Consider the following 18253-nt stretch of genomic DNA (forward strand, 5'->3'; position numbering starts at 1 on the left):
CAGGTCAGGCAGGGGGTGTAGAATGGACTGGGGGGTGGGGGAAGAGGGTTGCAGATTGGGCAGGGGGTGTAGAATGGACTGGGGGGTGGGGGAAGGGGTGCAGGTCAGGCAGGGGGTGTAGAATGGACTGGGGGGTGGGGGAAGAAGGTTGCAGATTGGGCAGGGGGTGTAGAATGGACTGGGGGGTGGGGGAAGGGGGTGCAGGTCGGGCAGGGGGTGTAGAATGGACTGGGGGGTGGGGGAAGGGGGTGCAGGTCGGACAGGGGGTGTAGAATGGACTGGGGGGTGGGGGAAGGGGTGCAGGTCAGGCAGGGGGTGTAGAATGGACTGGGGGATGGGGGAAGAGGGTTGCAGATTGGGCAGGGGGTGTAGAATGGACTGGGGGGTGGGGGAAGAGGGTTGCAGATTGGGCAGGGGGTGTAGAATGGGGTGGGGGAAGGGGGTGCAGGTCGGGCGGGGGGGGGGCCGTGCAGAGGGCGCGGGCAGACGTGAGCAGGGCCTGCGTAGCGCTGCGCGGGCGGCCTATGATGCACTTGGGGGCGCGGAGAAGCTGGAAGACGCTGGGCGGGGCTATCACGGGGGGCGGGGCTATAATAGGGGCGGGGCGGACTGAGACACGCCCCGGGAAGCCGCACTATGAGAACGACAACTGCCAGGATGCATCGCTAACGCTGGGAGTGACACGCGCGCGAGACCAACCCCGCCGCTCCCTGGTCAATGGCCGCATTGTGATGTCACTTCCGCTGCACCCGCCCAACCGAATAGCGCCGGGCCTGCCCTGGCCCTGCAATGGCCGATGGGAGTTGCGGCCTGGGGCACTCAGTTTCCCACAAGCCACTGCGGCTACTTTCCCTACTCCCCCTCATCCCGCCCCGCCCCATAGCTGGGCGGGGCTCCTGCCTCACAGACGGCAGCGTCCGCCGCTGATGCCCCGCCCCCCTCGGGAGAGGAGACCGCGCGGCAACCCCTCCCCCCTACCAAACTCCTCCCCGCCCCGTGCAGTCTGTTCCCCCCCCACCACCAAACTCCTCCCCGCCCCGTGCAGTCTGCTCCCCCCACCACCAAACTCCTCCCCGCCCCCTGCAGTCTGATCCCCCCCACCAAACTCCTCCCCGCCCCGTGCAGTCTGATCCCCCCCACCAAACTCCTCCCCGCCCCATGCAGTCTGATCCCCCCAACCAAACTCCTCCCCGCCCCATGCAGTCTGCTATCCCTCCCCCCATGCAGTCTGCTCCCTTCCACACCAAACTCCTCCCTGCCCCCTGCAGTCTGCTCCCCCCCACCAAACTCCTCCCCGCCCCCTGCAGTCTGCTCCCCCCCCACCAAACTCCTCCCCGCCCCATGCAGTCTGATCCCCCCCACCAAACTCCTCCCCGCCCCATGCATTCTGCTATCCCCCGGTCCCATGCAGTCTGCTCCCTTCCACACCAAACTCCTCCCCGCCCCATGCAGTCTGCTATCCCCCCGCCCCCTGCAGTCTGCTCCCCCCACCACCAAACTCCTCCCCGCCCCCTGCAGTCTGCTCCCCCCACCACCAAACTCCTCCCCGCCCCATGCAGTCTGCTATCCCCACCACCAAACTCCTCCCCGCCCCCTGCAGTCTGCTCCCCCCACCACCAAACTCCTCCCCGCCCCCTGCAGTCTGCTATCCCCCCGCCCCATGCAGTCTGCTCCCTTCCACACCAAACTCCTCCCCGCCCCCTGCAGTCTGCTCCCCCCACCACCAAACTCCTCCCCGCCCCCTGCAGTCTGCTCCCCCCACCACCAAACTCCTCCCCGCCCCCTGCAGTCTGCTCCCCCCACCACCACCAAACTCCTCCCCGCCCCGTGCAGTCTGCTCCCCCCACCACCAAACTCCTCCCCGCCCCCTGCAGTCTGCTCCCCCACCACCAAACTCCTCCCCGCCCCCTGCAGTCTGCTATCCCCCCCGCCCCATGCAGTCTGCTCCCTTCCACACCAAACTCCTCCCCGCCCCATGCAGTCTGCTCCCCCCCACCAAACTCCTCCCCGCCCCATGCAGTCTGCTATCCCCCCGCCCCCTGCAGTCTGCTCCCCCCACCACCAAACTCCTCCCCGCCCCCTGCAGTCTGCTATCCCCCCGCCCCATGCAGTCTGCTCCCTTCCACACCAAACTCCTCCCCGCCCCATGCAGTCTGCTCCCCCCCCCCACCAAACTCCTCCCCGCCCCATGCAGTCTGCTATCCCCACCACCAAACTCCTCCCCGCCCCATGCAGTCTGCTATCCCCCCGCCCCCTGCAGTCTGCTCCCCCCACCACCAAACTCCTCCCCGCCCCATGCAGTCTGCTATCCCCCCGCCCCCTGCAGTCTGCTCCCCCCACCACCAAACTCCTCCCCGCCCCCTGCAGTCTGCTATCCCCCCGCCCCATGCAGTCTGCTCCCTTCCACACCAAACTCCTCCCCGCCCCATGCAGTCTGCTCCCCCCCCCACCAAACTCCTCCCCGCCCCATGCAGTCTGCTATCCCCACCACCAAACTCCTCCCCGCCCCATGCAGTCTGCTATCCCCCCGCCCCCTGCAGTCTGTTCCCCCCATCACCAAACTCCTCCCCGCCCCGTGCAGTCTGCTCCCCCCACCACCAAACTCCTCCCCGCCCCCTGCAGTCTGCTCCCCCCACCACCAAACTCCTCCCCGCCCCCTGCAGTCTGCTCCCCCCACCACCAAACTCCTCCCCGCCCCGTGCAGTCTGCTCCCCCACCACCAAACTCCTCCCCACCCCCTGCAGTCTGCTATCCCCCCCGCCCCCTGCAGTCTGCTCCCTTCCACACCAAACTCCTCCCCACCCCCTGCAGTCTGCTCCCCCCACCACCAAACTCCTCCCCGCCCCCTGCAGTCTGCTCCCCCCATCACCAAACTCCTCCCCGCCCCGTGCAGTCTGCTCCCCCCACCACCAAACTCCTCCCCGCCCCCTGCAGTCTGCTCCCCCACCACCAAACTCCTCCCCGCCCCCTGCAGTCTGTTCCCCCCATCACCAAACTCCTCCCCGCCCCGTGCAGTCTGCTCCCCCCACCACCAAACTCCTCCCCGCCCCCTGCAGTCTGCTCCCCCCACCACCAAACTCCTCCCCGCCCCCTGCAGTCTGCTCCCCCACCACCAAACTCCTCCCCACCCCCTGCAGTCTGCTATCCCCCCACCCCATGCAGTCTGCTCCCTTCCACACCAAACTCCTCCCCACCCCCTGCAGTCTGCTCCCCCCACCACCAAACTCCTCCCCGCCCCGTGCAGTCTGCTCCCCCCACCACCAAACTCCTCCCCGCCCCCTGCAGTCTGCTCCCCCCCCACCAAACTCCTCCCCGCCCCCTGCAGTCTGCTCCCCCCCCCCCACCAAACTCCTCCCCACCCCCTGCAGTCTGCTCCCCACCACCAAATTTCCCAGCCGGCTTGTATGGGGACAGGCAGGGGGACAGGCTAATGCTGCTGTTGCCTTATAAACTGCAGAGGAGCAGCGTGAGGCGGGTTGGGGGGGGGTCTCTAATGCGTCCCATTTACAAGCACAGAGGGGCCGCGTGAAGGTTTTCCAGAAACCCCGTGGAATTTCCTGCTGCTCACTTCTGTGTCCCAGCTGAGTTCCTGCCAGTCAGTGGCCCCGCCCCTGCCATTAATGACGGAGCCTGGGACCCGTTTGTGTGCGACACAAACCCACGTGTCACTCGCCGGACCATTCAGTGCTCCAGCCTGACGGGAGCCGATAGAATGTGCCCCACATTCCATCATTTGCATGCCCCGCGGCAGGGCTATGATGTCACTAGCAGTGCGCTGCTGTTCATAGCGGGAAAAGGCAGCTTCGCACCAAGCCGGGCACGAGATAGCGGGCTCAGCGCTGGGGGCGGAGCTACAGGGGAGCGGCCAGGCCGGGCGGGGCTCAGCGCTGGGGGTGGAGCTACAAGGGAGCGGCTCGGCTGGGCAGGGTGCACACTTGGGTGCCCACGGGCTGAGATCTGGGCTGGGCAGCGTCACGCTCTGACCTCGCTGCCACCTCCCGCCGCCACTCCCTTGGGGCCAGGTGGTGCAGTCTGGAAGCCACTGCCCTGCCTCACTTCTCCTCTGCCCACTTAGGGTGGGATTTCCTGGGGAACCCGCTCCCTGTGACATCAGGACCTGCTATAGGGGCAGGGCGCCACCCTGCCCAAGCAAGGAGCAGAGCTAGGGTTGCCAGATGGTTTCAACAAAAATACCAGACATACCTGACATGACATCACAATCTACATTACATCTGATTTAGAAAATACCGGACATTTATAAGAGGGGTAGCCGTGTTAGTTTGAATCTGCAAAAGCGGCGAGGACATTTATATTTTCTCAATTTGTTTCCTGAAAAAAAGCTGAAATCCTGGACTGTCCAGTTCAAAACCGGACACCTGGCAACCGTAAGCAGAGTGGTGCCTTGTCGGAGCGGTTCCAGCCTCCACTCTGCTGTCCCTCCTCTGCCCCACGTACCACGGGAGCTGGTGGGGTATGCTGGCTGCACCGCCGCAGGAAACTTCCAACCCCAGTCTCTGTCCCAGACAGGCACCCTGCATCTGAACCCGTCCCGCCTAGCCCAGTGTCTCCTGCCTACCACTCTCTGACCTGGCACCAGCTGAGCGCTCATACCTGGGCACCTTCCGGTCACGGTTCCCAGTCGGTTGCTGTCAGGCTGTGGACCGAGCAAACGTCACTTCCAGTCCGTGGGACGGGTGTCCACCGTGCCACACATGTTGGCATGACGCTACATTGTGAGAGCTCACAGCGCCCACGTGACTGCTGTTTGTTGCCCCGCGAGGGATGCGAGATGCACAGCTCCTGCCTCATGCCAGAACGCGCCACGGGAGTTACAATCACCCCTGCCCGCCTCAGTGCATCATGGGAGCCGGAGTGGGGTTCCCATGTGTGAACTGTCAAAACAAGAGGCCCCCTTGAGAGGGCGCGTGTCCGTCTCAGTGTCTGCCAGCTCCCGCTGCACTCACGGGTGGGGCCCTGAGCCCGAGTCCCTGTCCTGCCTGGCTCTTCCCTCTGGCCCTCTCAGACTGTCTGGGCCATTGCAGGCTCCAGCTGGGGAGGGGAGGGGTGTTGCTCTCCAGGAGAGGGACCCGAGTATCCATCTGACTGGAACACGTCACGCACACATGCCCATGCAAAAGCCACACACCGCGCCAAATGCTCACATGCAGGAACACGCTTCCATGGCCCCTCCTAAGGCCAGGCCTGGGTCTGGAGTCCCCAGCACTACAGGCGTGTGCATGGCCCTGCTTGCTTGGCCCCTAGAGCAAGGGGTAGGTTTGCATCTGTATCCACACGCTACTGTTGGAGTCACTGAACCGACATTCTGCCCGGCAATGTTTTCCAGTCGATCTCCATGCTAAGGATGTTGAAGACTAGTCAACTACAGCCTCTTCCCGACTTACGAACCGGTTACGGACCAAGCAATTGGTCGTAACTCGGTTCATGCGTAAGTCAGACCCCATAGAGTTACACGCGACCGCGCTGCTCGTAAGCACAGATCGTGTTCGTAACGCGGGGGTCCGCCGTTTATGACAGCTTCACTCATAACTGCGAACGGTCATAAGTCGACCGTTTGCAATTCGGGGACCGGCTGTATCTGATAAGCATTTGCTTATCGGATAGTAATGTCGACTAGTCAATCCCCCCCACCTTGCTGCCTCTATGAAATGGATTCAGCAAAGGGGGGGGGGTGATGGAAGGAGTACTTCGAAATGGCAGATTTCTCTGGAGTTTCCACTACATGCCTCTGACGAAGTGGGTCGGTGCCCACGAAAGCTTATGTTCCAATAAATCATAAGGTGCCTCAGGACTTCTCTTTTTTTAGGGATGTTAGCTATCGGGTAATTCAGTGGTCCCCAACACGGGGGCATTTGTGTGCGCCTGCCAAGTGCTCAGGGCTGGCCTGGCCCCGGGCACATGGCGCATGCGTGGTGCCGGAGCCGGCCCCGGTTGCATGGCGCACGGTGAGAACCAGCCCCGGGAGTGCCGCGGATTGGCTGCCCACGCTCTGAGCACGTGGCACATGGGGGCAGCGCTGGCCCCGGGCGTGCAGCGCTCGCAGGGTGCGCCGGCCCCGGGCGCGCGGTGCTTGAGGGGGGGGCCCCGCCCCAGGCGCGCGGCTATGGGAGGGGGCCCACTCCCGGGCATGCGGCTATGGGAAGGGCCCCCCCCCGGGCGCTAGGGGGGGCCCTGCCCTCTTGTACCCGGCAGGCGAACGGCCACGCCCCCTGGCGCCCAGCAACCTCAAATGGTTGGGGACCACTGGGGTAATTTAATCCTCGACTGTTAGCAGTTACACAACTATTACACAGTCCCCGAGGGCAGGGGCGGCAGCCAGTGCGCTCCGGCTCCATTCCAGGGAGCCCCCTGGCCACTCTGTGCTGCTGCCTCACCGTGGGGTGGCAGGCGGGGGTTGGTCCACAAGGGCAGCTAGTTTCAAAACCAGCTTCCTATGCAAACCAGCTGCCTGTGGCCCCACATGGCTGCCTCTGATACAAAGGCAACAGGGCAGGACGGCAGCAGCTCCTGTCCACCAGGCATTCAAAATGCTGGCAGACACAGGCTGCTTGCCAGATCAGCATCTGCCCGCAGGGAGCTCGGCCCCCACCCCTCCGTGGACAGGAGCTGCTGCCACTTGGGCTCCATGGAATGTGAGCACTTTCCCCTACCCTCCCCCCCCCCCCCACCTCTGATACAGGCAGCGGCGTGGGCAGGCAGGCAGGCAACTTTGCGAAGCCAGCACCAGCTCCTGCCTCCCCCTCTTGCCTCTAGAAGAGGCAGCAAGGGGATTGACAAGTGGGTCCATGAAGCCACCACACACAGTGCTCATGCATATCAGCTCCCGCCTGCCTCCTCCCACCATACTGCTTCCTCTGTATCAGAGGCAGCAGCAGAGAGGTGGGAGAACAGGCCAATCCAATGCTTGTGGGGTGCTGATCAACTGTACAACTGCGCCCTCTTGTGACAAGCTGACTTAAAAGCTGGCTGCCCACAGGTATCAGCTCACGCCTCCTCCCTCCTTGCTGCCTCTGACAGAGACAGCAGGTGAGAGGGGAGAATGCATGTAATCGACAGGATTGACCAATAAGTTGAAGCTGGGCGGGGCTATGATGGGCAGGGCTATGATAGGGGCAGGGCAGACTGAGACACGCCCCAGGAGGCCGCACTCTGGGAACTACAACTGGGAACTACAACTCCCAGGATGCATCGCTCAAGCTGGGAATGACACACGCGCAAGACCAACCCCTGGATCAGTGGCTGGACTGTGATGTCACTTCCGCTGCGCCCGCCCAATCAAACAGCCCATGGGAGCTGCAGATTGGGGCACAGAACGTTTCCCACAAGCCACCGCGGCTACTTTCCCTGCTCCCCCCAATTCCGCCCGTCTCAGAGAGACCCCCCCCCACCAAACTGCCCAGCTGGCTTGTCCTGTGGCGTCAGGACTTGCCAACCCCCCCAGTCTGCTCCCCCAACTCCCCACTCTGCTCCCCCCTACTCCCTGCAGTCTACTCCACCCCAACTCCCCACTCTGCTCCCCCCACCAAACCCCCCTGCAGTCTGCTCCCTCCCAACCCCCCAACTCTGCTCCCCCCTACTCCGTGCAGTCAGCTCCCCCCCCCCCCCCCCCCGTGGACAGAAGCTGCTGCCGCTTGGGCTCCATGGAATGTGCAGCACATCCATAAACCTGGACACTCCGGACGTCCCATCATCTCTGGTATTGGCACGCTCACTACTGGTCTATCCAGCTATGTAGACTCTCTCCTCAAACCCTACGCAACCAACACCCCCAGCTATCTCCAAGACACTACCGACTTCCTAAGGAAACTACAAAACATCGATAACCTCCCCAATAACACCATTCTTGCCACCATGGATGTAGAAGCTCTATACACCAACATCCCACATGAAGATGGATTACAAGCAATTAGAAACACTATCCCAGAGGACACCACTGCCAGCCTGATAGCAGACCTACGTAACTTTGTTCTCACCCACAATTATTTCCAGTTTGAGAACAACTTATACCTCCAGATCAGCGGCACAGCCATGGGTACACGCATGGCCCCACAGTATGCTAATATCTTTATGGCTGACCTAGAATGTTTCCTCAGCTCCCGTCCCCTTTTACCCTTCTCTACTTACGCTACATCAAGGACATCTTTATGGTCTGGACGCATGGCCAAGAAACACTGGAGACATTCCACAGAGATTTCAACAACCTACACCCCACCATCAACCTCAGCCTGGACCATTCTACACGAGAGATCCATTTCCTCGACACCACAGTACAAATCAACAATGGAAAATTAGACACCACCCTTTACAGAAAACCCACTGACTCATACAGTTACCTACATGCTTCCAGCTCCCATCCAGCACACACCATACGATCCATCATCTATAGCCAAGCCCTTCGATACAACCACATCTGCTCTAATCCCACTGACAGAGACCAGAAACTTCAGGATCTCTTCCAAGCATTTATAAACCTCAACTACCCCCTCGGAGAAATAAAAAAGCAAATTGAAAGAGCCAGACGAATACCTAGAAACCATCTACTTCAAGACAGACCCAAGAAAACCAACAATAGAACACCACTTGTCATCACCTACAGCCCGGAACTTAAACCTGTCCAACACATTATCAATAAACTTCAGCCTATACTGGAACAGGATACTAAACTCCAAGAGGCTCTGGGAGACAGACCCATAGTCTCCTATACACAACCACCTAACCTCAAGATGATTCTTACCAACAACCACAGGACATACTACACTAATACCAACCCTGGTACCTTCCCTTGCAACAAACCCCGTTGCCAGCTTTGTCCACATATTCACTCTGCTGATACCATTATTGGACCTAACCAAGTGAGTTATAAGATCAAGAAGAGGAAGTTACTCACTTTGTGCAGTAACGATCGTTCTTCGAGGTGTCCCCCCGTGGGTGCTCCACGTCTGGTGTCAGGCTGGTCCCGGCGCCGCAAATTGGAGCTTGACAGAGCTATGTGTGTATGGCCGGACCACGCACGTGCAAGCCGGTTTTGCGCCTTTCACCTGCCGCGCACGGTCCGGTGCCCGCCAGTTCATCTCACCGCCTATCTGAAAGACAGAAAGACAAGATTCCGAAGCAGGGAGGAGGGTGGGTCATGGAGCACCCACGGGGACACACCTCGAAGAACGATCGTTACTGCACAAAGTGAGTAACTTCCTCTTCTTCTTCGGGTAGTCCCCGTGGGTGCTCCACGTCTGGTGACTCTGAAGCAGTAATCTCAGTTAGATGTGGGCTTCGGAATCGGGATTCTGAGCGGCAGGCAGCACTGCCAAGGCTACCGCTGAGTCAGAGGCGAAGTGCTGAACAATCGCATAATGCCTTGAAAAGGTGGAAGTAGAAGACCAAGTCGCCGCCCGGCAGATGTCCCGCAGAGGGACTCCTTTCACGAAAGCTGCAGACGTAGCAACTGCTCGTGTTGAGTGTGCCCTAGGCTGCGATGTGAGCGGCTTCTTACAGATAGTATAGCAAGTCGTGATACAAGAGACAACCAATTTAGAAATGCGCTGGGCGGATAAGGGCTTGCCCGTAGAAGGCCCTGATGTCGAAATGAAGAGGCGATCCGTCTTACATAGAGTACGGGTTCTGTCTATATAGAATGCTAAGGCTCTACGCACATCGAGCGTATGCTGGAGAGCATCACGCTGAGAGGTATGAGGTTTTGGATAGAAACATGGCAGAACGATTGGTTCATTTATATGAAAATCTGTGCAGACTTTAGATAGAAAGGCTGGATGAGACCTCAGTATCACTGATTCCGCGTTGAAGACTGTATAGGGAGGTGTTGACATTAGTGCGGATAATTCACTCACCCTACGTGCCGATGTTATGGCAAGAAGAAAGAGTACCTTCATTGTAAGCATCGACACCGGTACCGTGGCCAACGGTTCAAACTGTGGTCTAGTTAGGACATCAAGCACCAGGTCAAGACTCCATGCAGGTGGCAGAGGCCTACGTGGTGGGTTGAGGTTAGCCAATCCTTTGAGAAATCTAGTCATCATGGGATGAGAAAACACTGACTTGCCTTCAACGGGGTAGTGAAAAGCAGCTATCGCCGCTACATGGACTTTAAGTGATGAAATGGAGAGTCCAGTTGACTGTAGCTGGAGGACATAGTCCAGTAAGACATGCATTGGTGAAACCAGAGGGTCTAGAAGCTTAGGAGCGCACCATCGCACGAATCTAGACCACTTGGACAGGTAAGTTTTCCTGGTGGAATCCCTCCTGCTGTGCCAGAGAACACGCTTCACCTGGTCCGAACAAAGATTCTCGGACTCGCTGAACCATGTACCATCCATGCAGTGAGGTGCAGAGTATCCAGCTTTGAGTGAAGAAGGGAGCCTTTCTGTTGTGTCAGCAAGTCCAGTAAGTAAGGTAATCGGCGCGGTGCTCGTACAGAGAGCTGCAGAAGAGTTGAGTACCATGGCTGTCTGGGGCTATGAGTATCACTCGTGCCCTGTCCATCACGATCTTCTTGAGTACTCTGGGAATAAGTACAACAGGGGGGAATGCATACAAGAGTGATGTGCCTCAATGAAGGAGAAATGCATCTCCCAGAGAGTGAGCACCCACTCCTGCTCTGGAACAGTAAGCTCTGCATTTCGCGTTGGCACATGTAGCGAAGAGATCTATCATCAGAAAGCCCCACCGATGGAAGAGAGGTAAGAGGACATCCGTGCGGATAACCCACTCATGGTCTTGAGGGAAATGCCTGCTCAGCGCATCCGCCGTGGTATTGTTCACACCTGGTAAGTATGACGCGACTATAGAAATGTTGTTTTGAATGCACCATTTCCAGAGGCGGATCACTTCTGCACAAAGTGAACGGGATCGGGCACCTCCTTGTCTGTTCACATAGTACATCGCCACTACATTGTCTGTGAGAATTCTGGTGACAGTGCCTCTTATGTATAACTTGAAGTGTTTGCAGGCATGAAACATGGCTCGTAGCTCGAGAAGATTGATATGGAGCATCATCTCCGTTGTGAACCAACGACCCTGAACTGTTTTTGCGCCCATGTGGGCACCCCAGCCACCCCAGCCGATGAGAGAAGCGTCTGTGGTTATCTCCACTGATGGTTGCAATGCGTGGAAGGGGACTCCTGACAGCATGTTGTTGTGATTGGTCCACCATAATAGAGAGTCCTTGACATGTGCTGGAAGTACCACAGTCTTGCGGATGCTGTGCCTTGTAGGCTTGTACACCGTGCTCAGCCAATGCTACAGACACCTGAGGTGTAGCCTTGTGTGGCGCACTATGATTGTTGTTGAAGCCATATGACCCAGAAGCTCGAGGTATACACGTACTGGGAGCGTTGGAGCTTGCAAGACTGTTTTTATCAGGTCTTGTATTAGTTGAAAATGCTCGACTGCCAGATGAACTCTCTCTAACTGGGAGTCGAGACGCGCTCCTATGAAGTTTAGAATTTGTGTTGGTTGTGGACGTGATTTTTGAATGTTCACAATAAGGCTGAGGGAATTGAACAAATCCCGAGTTGCAACTACCATGTGAAGTGCCTCTGACTGAGTGCGTCCCTTGATGAGGCAGTCGTCGAGGTAGGGGAAGATAGAGACTCCTATCCTTCGTAGATGGGCAGCCACTACCGCTAGTGATTTGGAGAACACCCTTGGGGCTGAAATGAGGCCGAAAGGCAGTACCCTGTATTGAAAATGGTCGTCGCCCACTACGAATCTCAGAAAACGCCTGTGTGCTATGTGTATTGTCACATGGAAATATGCGTCTTGCAAATCTAGGACTGCGAACCAGTCTCCTTTGTTTAGTGCTGGCATGATCTTGGCCAGCATGGTCATTTTGAAGCACTGCTTTCGGATGAAATGATTTAGAGCCCTCAGATCGAGGATGAGTCTCCACCCCCCGGATTTTTTGGGGACTAGGAAATACCTGGAGTAAAACCCTTTCCCCCGGAATTCATCAGGTACTCTCTCTATGGCTCCGATCTCGAGCAGGTGAAAAACTTCTTCTCGAAGAGCGGCCCCGTGAGATGGGTCCCTGAGAAGGGATGGGGTGGGAAGAGTAGTAGGGGGAATTGAAGCAAACGGGATCGTTAAGTCTGATGATATAACCTCTAGGACCCATCAGTCTGAGGTAATGGTGGCCCATTGACGAAGAAATGGCCTCAGGCATTGGTGGAATAAGGTGGTGGCAGGCTTTAGTGTGTTGACTGGTGGAGATGTGTTCGAGTCCCCCGCACAGGAGTCAAACCTGCTGCTTCTGGGAAGGCCGAGCTGAAGAGCGATTCTGCTGCTGAAGTTTGCATTGAGGGCGCTGTCTAAATCTAGGCTGGTCGGATCCACGTCGCTGTTGCTGCTTATAGGAGAAGTAATCATATCTCCTCTGGAAGGGGTAGTACCGCCTGCGTTTGAAAGGTGGCGTGTACATCTCTAGAGATCGAAGGGTAGTACGAGAGTCCTTGCCAGAATGGAGAACCTCATCGGTAGTAGAAGCAAACAGCTTTTGACAGTCAAAGGGTAAATCTTCCACTTTGGACTGCAACTCCTTAGGGGCTCCCGCTGACAATAACCAGGAAGCTCTTCTCATCGCGATACCTGTTGCCATCACTCGAGCGGCTGTGTTGGCAATGTCTGCGGCAATCTGAAGCGATGTTCTACATGCAGTGAACCCTTCCTGGACAACGGCTTTAAGGAGAGACCTCTTATTGTCAGGGAGATGTTGCATAAGTTCCGGGAGCTTGGAGTAATTGTCAAAGTTATGGTTTGACAAAAGAGCAGCATAATAGGCAACCCGCAGTAGCAAGGTTGAGGAGGAGTAAACTTTTCGACCAAAATAATCCAATTTCTTTGTATCCCTATCCGATAGGGAATTCTTAAATTGGGACATCTTGCTCTTATGGCGAACTGCATCCACTATCAGGGAATTCGGCTGCGGGTGATTGAAAAGAAATTCCAAACCTTTGGACGAGACAAAATACTTTTTATCCATTTTCTTATTTGTGGGCGGTATTGATGTTGGCGTCTGCCAGATGTCCTGTGCTACCTCCAAGGTAGCGTCATCTATTGGGAGGGCAATCTTTCTTTGTTGTTTAGGGTGTAAATTCTTAAATAACTTATGCTGCTTAACCTGGGACTCAGTAAGTTGCACCTCCTGGGATTGTGCGGCATGTTTAAACAGGTCTTGGAATTCTTTAAGATCGTCCGGAGGTGACGTCTCGCCCAGAGACAGCGGTTCATCCCTAGAAGGCAATGGTGAACAGGTATTAGGCGACATGTCCGGGTCAGCTTCCGAGAGTTGCCCTTCCTCTAGGTCTGACATTTGTGATTGGTGCATCGGAGAACGAGAAGGTATCGTACGTTGTAGCGGAGAATGTTTGGGAATCTCTGAAAGCACAGAGTGTGGGCTAATTGACCGACAGGAACATGGAGACCTGCGATGAGATGGAGAGTGACTGTGATGAGATGATCAACATAGTCCGGTCTATGACGATGCGTATAATGCTGGTCAGACCCTGCAGGCGACGAACGTCTAGAAGATCTAGCACTGCCGTACCTGACATAATAGGTGCTTCATGGTGAACGAGTTGGTGAGCGTGAGCGTCTTGCAGGAGGAGGAGATCTAGAACATCTCTGGTGTGAACACCTACGCTCTCTGTAATAATGGTGACGAGATGAGAGACTACGGTGATAATAATCCCCGTGATCTCTTGTATGGTGCGTAGAAGCACAAGGGTGAGGAGATGGTTCCCGATACGACCCTGGCGAGGTACGCAGGGAGATTCGCAGCGGTATTTGATTTTTCTGCTGCTAGAGGCTGTGCAGAGCCTGGAGACTGAAGGGTTAAAGTCTCTGAAGGAAGCATCTGGGCAGGAGTATGCTGTTCCCCTGCCGGTGCTAAAGAGAGCTCCCTGTGAGGGGCAGTGATTGCAGGCATTTCAGCACCCGGCACCGATAAGACTGGTGCCGCTGTAGCTGGCTCTTTAAGAAGCCCCGGTGCCGGCTGCGGCTGCGGTGCCGAGGGCTGTCGAGATTGAGAAATGCTGGCTGGCTTCTTTGTTAAAGGAGCATGGGTTACCCTCGAGCATGGGTTACCCTCATTTTTGCGTAATTCCCCTTTTTGAAATTAAATGCCAGGGTACTGGACTGCTGAGGTGTTCTTCCCACCACAGGAATGTTGAATGTTATTATATTATGGTCACTATTCCCAAGAGGTCCTATAACGGTTATATCCTGGACCTGATCCTGCACTCCACTCAGGACTAAATCGAGAATTGCCTTTCCCCTTGTGGGTTCCTGCACTAGCTGCTCCAAGAAGCAGTCATTTAAGCCATTGAGAAATTTTATCTCCACTTCTCTTCCTGAGGTGACATGTATCCAGTCAATATGGGGGTAATTAAAATCCCCCATTATTATAGAGTTCTCTATTTTGGTAGCCTCTCTAATCTCCCTCAGCATTTCTATGTCAGTATCGCTGTCCTGGTCAGGTGGTCGGTAATATATCCCTACTGCTAATTTCTTATTATTGGAGCATGGAATTACTATCCATAGCGATTCTATGGAACATGTTGATTCACTTAATATTTTTATTTCATTTGATTCTACATTATCTTTCACATACAGTGCCACTCCGCCACCCATCCGGCCTGCTCTATCCTTTCTATATATTTTATATCCCGGTATGATTGTCCCCCACAGATTTTCCTCATTCCACCAGGTTTCAGTGATGCCTATTATGTCTATCTCCTCATTTAATACGAGGTACTCTAGTTCACCCATCTTATTAGTCAGACTCCTAGCATTTGTGTACAAGTACTTTAAAAATTTGCCACTGGTTATTTGTCTGCCCTTCCCTGATGCGTTGGATTCCTTTGTATGCGGTTGTTTGTCAGCTCTGGCCAATGGTTTGCCCTCTCCCCTCCTCTCTTTCCGACTACAGCTTAGAGAATCTCTATCAATGGATTCTCCTCTAAGAGAAGTCTCTCTCCGATTTACGTGCATCTCCGCACCAATCGGCTTTCCCCCATCTCTTAGTTTAAAAACTGCTCTACGGCCTTATTAATGTTTAGTGCCAGCAGTCTGGTTCCACCTTGGTTTAGGTGGAGCCCATCCTTCCTGTATAGGCTCCCCCACTCCCAAAAGTGGCCCCAGTTCCTAATAAATCTAAACCTCTCTTCCCTACACCATCATCTCATCCACGCATTGAGACTCTGAAGCTCTGCCTGCCTACCTGGCCCTGCGCGTGGAACTGGACGCATTTCCGAGAACGCCACCATAGAGGTCCTGGATTTCAGTCTCTTTCCTAGCAGCCTAAATTTGGCCTCCAGGACATCTCTCCTACTCTTCCCTACGTCATTGGTACCTACATGTACCACGACCACTGGCTCCTCCCCAGCACTACACATAAGTCTATCTAGATGCCTCGAGAGATCCGCAACCTTCGCACCAGGCAGGCAAGTGACCGTACGGTTCTCCCGGTCATCACAAACCCAACTATCTATGTTTCTAACGATCGAATCACCCACTACTAACACCTGCCTCTTCCTAGCTGGCATTCCCTCCCCATCAGAGGTATCCTCAGTGCAAGAGGATACCGCAACATCCTCTGGGAGGAGGGTCCCAACTACGGGATGGTTTCCCTCTGCTCCCGTTAAATGCTCTGTTCCCTTGAGACTTTCATCCTCCTTAAGAACACTGGGGCTCTCAGACTGGAGGTGGGACAGTACTACAGTGTCCCAGAAAGTCTCATCAACATAGTTCTCTAACTCCCTTAGCTCCTCCAGTTCAGCCACCCTGTCCTCCAAAGCCCGAACTTGGTCTCTGAGGGTCAGGAGCTCCTTGCAACGGGTGCACACATACGCCACCCGCCCACAGGGCAGGTAATCATACATGTTACACTCGACGCAATAAACAGGATAGCCCCCATTCTGCTGCTGGGCTTCTGTCTCCATGTTTGTAATGAATAAGTTTAAGTACAAACTGGGATTCTTTTTAAACTTCTGGAGTATAGATTATTCTAAGTTAGGTTTTAAAGAAGGACAAGTCACTAGTGCCCTCTAAACTCCCTCTCCAAACTCTCCTGTTACCTGTTCCTGGTCACGCTCTCCCTGGTCGCTGAGTCACAGGCTTATATAGCTCTGGTAGCCCCTCCCCCTGACTGAGGCTCAGCCAATTAACAGAGGCTTCTAGATTTCAAACCTTTTAGAAGCTCCTTCAAACAAATAAACAAACCAACCAGACAAACACAAGCTCAGCACACTGCAAATAACTCCCCCACACACAAACACACACTCCAGACAGCCACTTACCACAAGGGTCCCATTTGTACTCCTCTTTTACCTGGAGAACTCCCTCTCCAAACTCTCCTGTTACCTGTTCCTGGTCGCTGAGTCACAGGCTTATATAGCTCTGGTAGCCCCTCCCCCTGACTGAGGCTCAGCCAATTAACAGAAGCTTCTAGATTTCAAACCTTTTAGAAGCTCCTTCAAACAAACAAACCAACCAACCAACCAGACAAACACAAGCTCAGCACACTGCAAATAACTCCCCCACACACAAACACACACTCCAGACAGCCACTTACCACAAGGGTCCTGTTTGTACTCCTCTTTTACCTGGAGAACTCCCTCTCCAAACTCTCCTGTTACCTGTTCCTGGTCGCTGAGTCACAGGCTTATATAGCTCTGGTAGCCCCTCCCCCTGACTGAGGCTCAGCCAATTAACAGAGGCTTCTAGATTTCAAACCTTTTAGAAGCTCCTTCAAACAAATAAACAAACCAACCAGACAAACACAAGCTCAGCACACTGCAAATAACTCCCCCACACACAAACACACACTCCAGACAGCCACTTACCACAAGGGTCCCATTTGTACTCCTCTTTTACCTGGAGAACTCCCTCTCCAAACTCTCCTGTTACCTGTTCCTGGTCGCTGAGTCACAGGCTTATATAGCTCTGGTAGCCCCTCCCCCTGACTGAGGCTCAGCCAATTAACAGAAGCTTCTAGATTTCAAACCTTTTAGAAGCTCCTTCAAACAAACAAACAAACCAACCAGACAAACACAAGCTCAGCACACTGCAAATAACTCCCCCACACACAAACACACACTCCAGACAGCCACTTACCACAAAGGTCCCGTTTTTACTCCTCTTTTACCTGGAGAACTCCCTCTCCAAACTCTCCTGTTACCTGTTCCTGGTCATGCTTCAGAAGCCTTTTAAATCTGCACTTCAAAGGGAATCTTCTGAACTGTCATTCATGCTAAAATTCGACACTCTACGTGGGGGTCTCAACAAAGTCTCTAGCTATCTTACCCATTACAAAGATAGCTTCCCCAATTATCACCTCTAATACCATTAGCTCACAGACATTTACCTTCACACCCACCCCACATCCCCCTTCTGTTCTGAAATTTGATTTGTCCTTTTCATATGCGTTCATTTTTTAAAATTGTATCCTTTGGTATATATGGTTGTGTGATGGACCGGGCCATGTCTGGGCACAGCTGAGGGCGTCCGCTCAGGGCGAATTGCTCAAATCCGGGGCTCCTTACAGCCCCCAGACTGGTGACCTCTCCAAACAGGCCACAAACCAGTCCCACAGAGCGCTTCAGCAGCCTGCCTGAAGCCTCATGAGCAAAACCCCTCCGACACCCCAGCAATATCCGTGCCCCAGATGGCCCCGGGCCTCATACACAGGTGGGGGGGGGGGGGGGTCCTAGCACCCAATCCCACCTACCCCGAACAAGTTCTGTCCGGTTCCAAGAAACCAGCCACAGATCCCTGGTCAATTTACCCTCTGGACCTTACCCACAAATCACGCTGGGCCAATCCTTTAGAACAGTGGTCCCCAACCAGGGGGCGTGGCCATTCGCCCGCTGGGCGCCAGGGGGCAGGGCCGGGGGCGGGGCCGGGGCCCCCCCCATAGCCGTGCGCCCCTCCCATAGCTGCGCTCGGGGCCGGCGCCCCCCCCCCAAGCTCCGCACGCCCGGGGCCGGCCCCCCCCCTCCAAGCGGCCGGGGCCGGCGCCCCCGCCCCAAGCGCCACTCGCCCGGAGCCAGGCCAGCCCCAAGCACGTGGCGGGCGCACACGAATGCCCCCGCGGGCGCCATGGCGCCCGCAGGCACCGTGTTGGGGACCACGGCTTTAGAATCTATATCTAAAGGTTTATTAACACAAGAAAGAAAAGCATGAGAGTAAGGTTATTAAAGTACAGTACGTTACATGCACCGAA

The 18253-nt window shown here is 55.6% G+C and overlaps 1 protein-coding gene across 9 annotated transcripts in view; it reads right to left on the bottom strand.

The window, feature by feature from the left end:
• Positions 1 to 17277, bottom strand: part of LOC102450277 (uncharacterized) — a 34393-nt gene extending 17116 nt beyond the window's left edge. For 3 of the 9 annotated variants that reach the window (XR_012900274.1, XR_012900277.1, XR_012900276.1), the window contains exon 1: positions 8906 to 17275. Coding sequence is in view for 1 of the 9 variants with exons in the window: in XM_075918374.1 (XP_075774489.1) it covers positions 12269 to 13357 (1089 nt within the window). In the remaining 8 variants the exon portion in view is untranslated. Of the gene's footprint in view, positions 1 to 8905 lie in introns of all 9 variants that reach the window. The other 6 variants (XR_012900280.1, XR_012900278.1, XR_012900279.1 and 3 more) reach the window with 5 other exon arrangements.
• Between the last annotated feature and the right edge of the window lie 976 nt (positions 17278 to 18253).

This window comes from Pelodiscus sinensis, unplaced genomic scaffold (genome assembly GCF_049634645.1).
Source record: "Pelodiscus sinensis isolate JC-2024 unplaced genomic scaffold, ASM4963464v1 ctg170, whole genome shotgun sequence".
Lineage (NCBI taxonomy): Eukaryota > Metazoa > Chordata > Testudines > Trionychidae > Pelodiscus > Pelodiscus sinensis.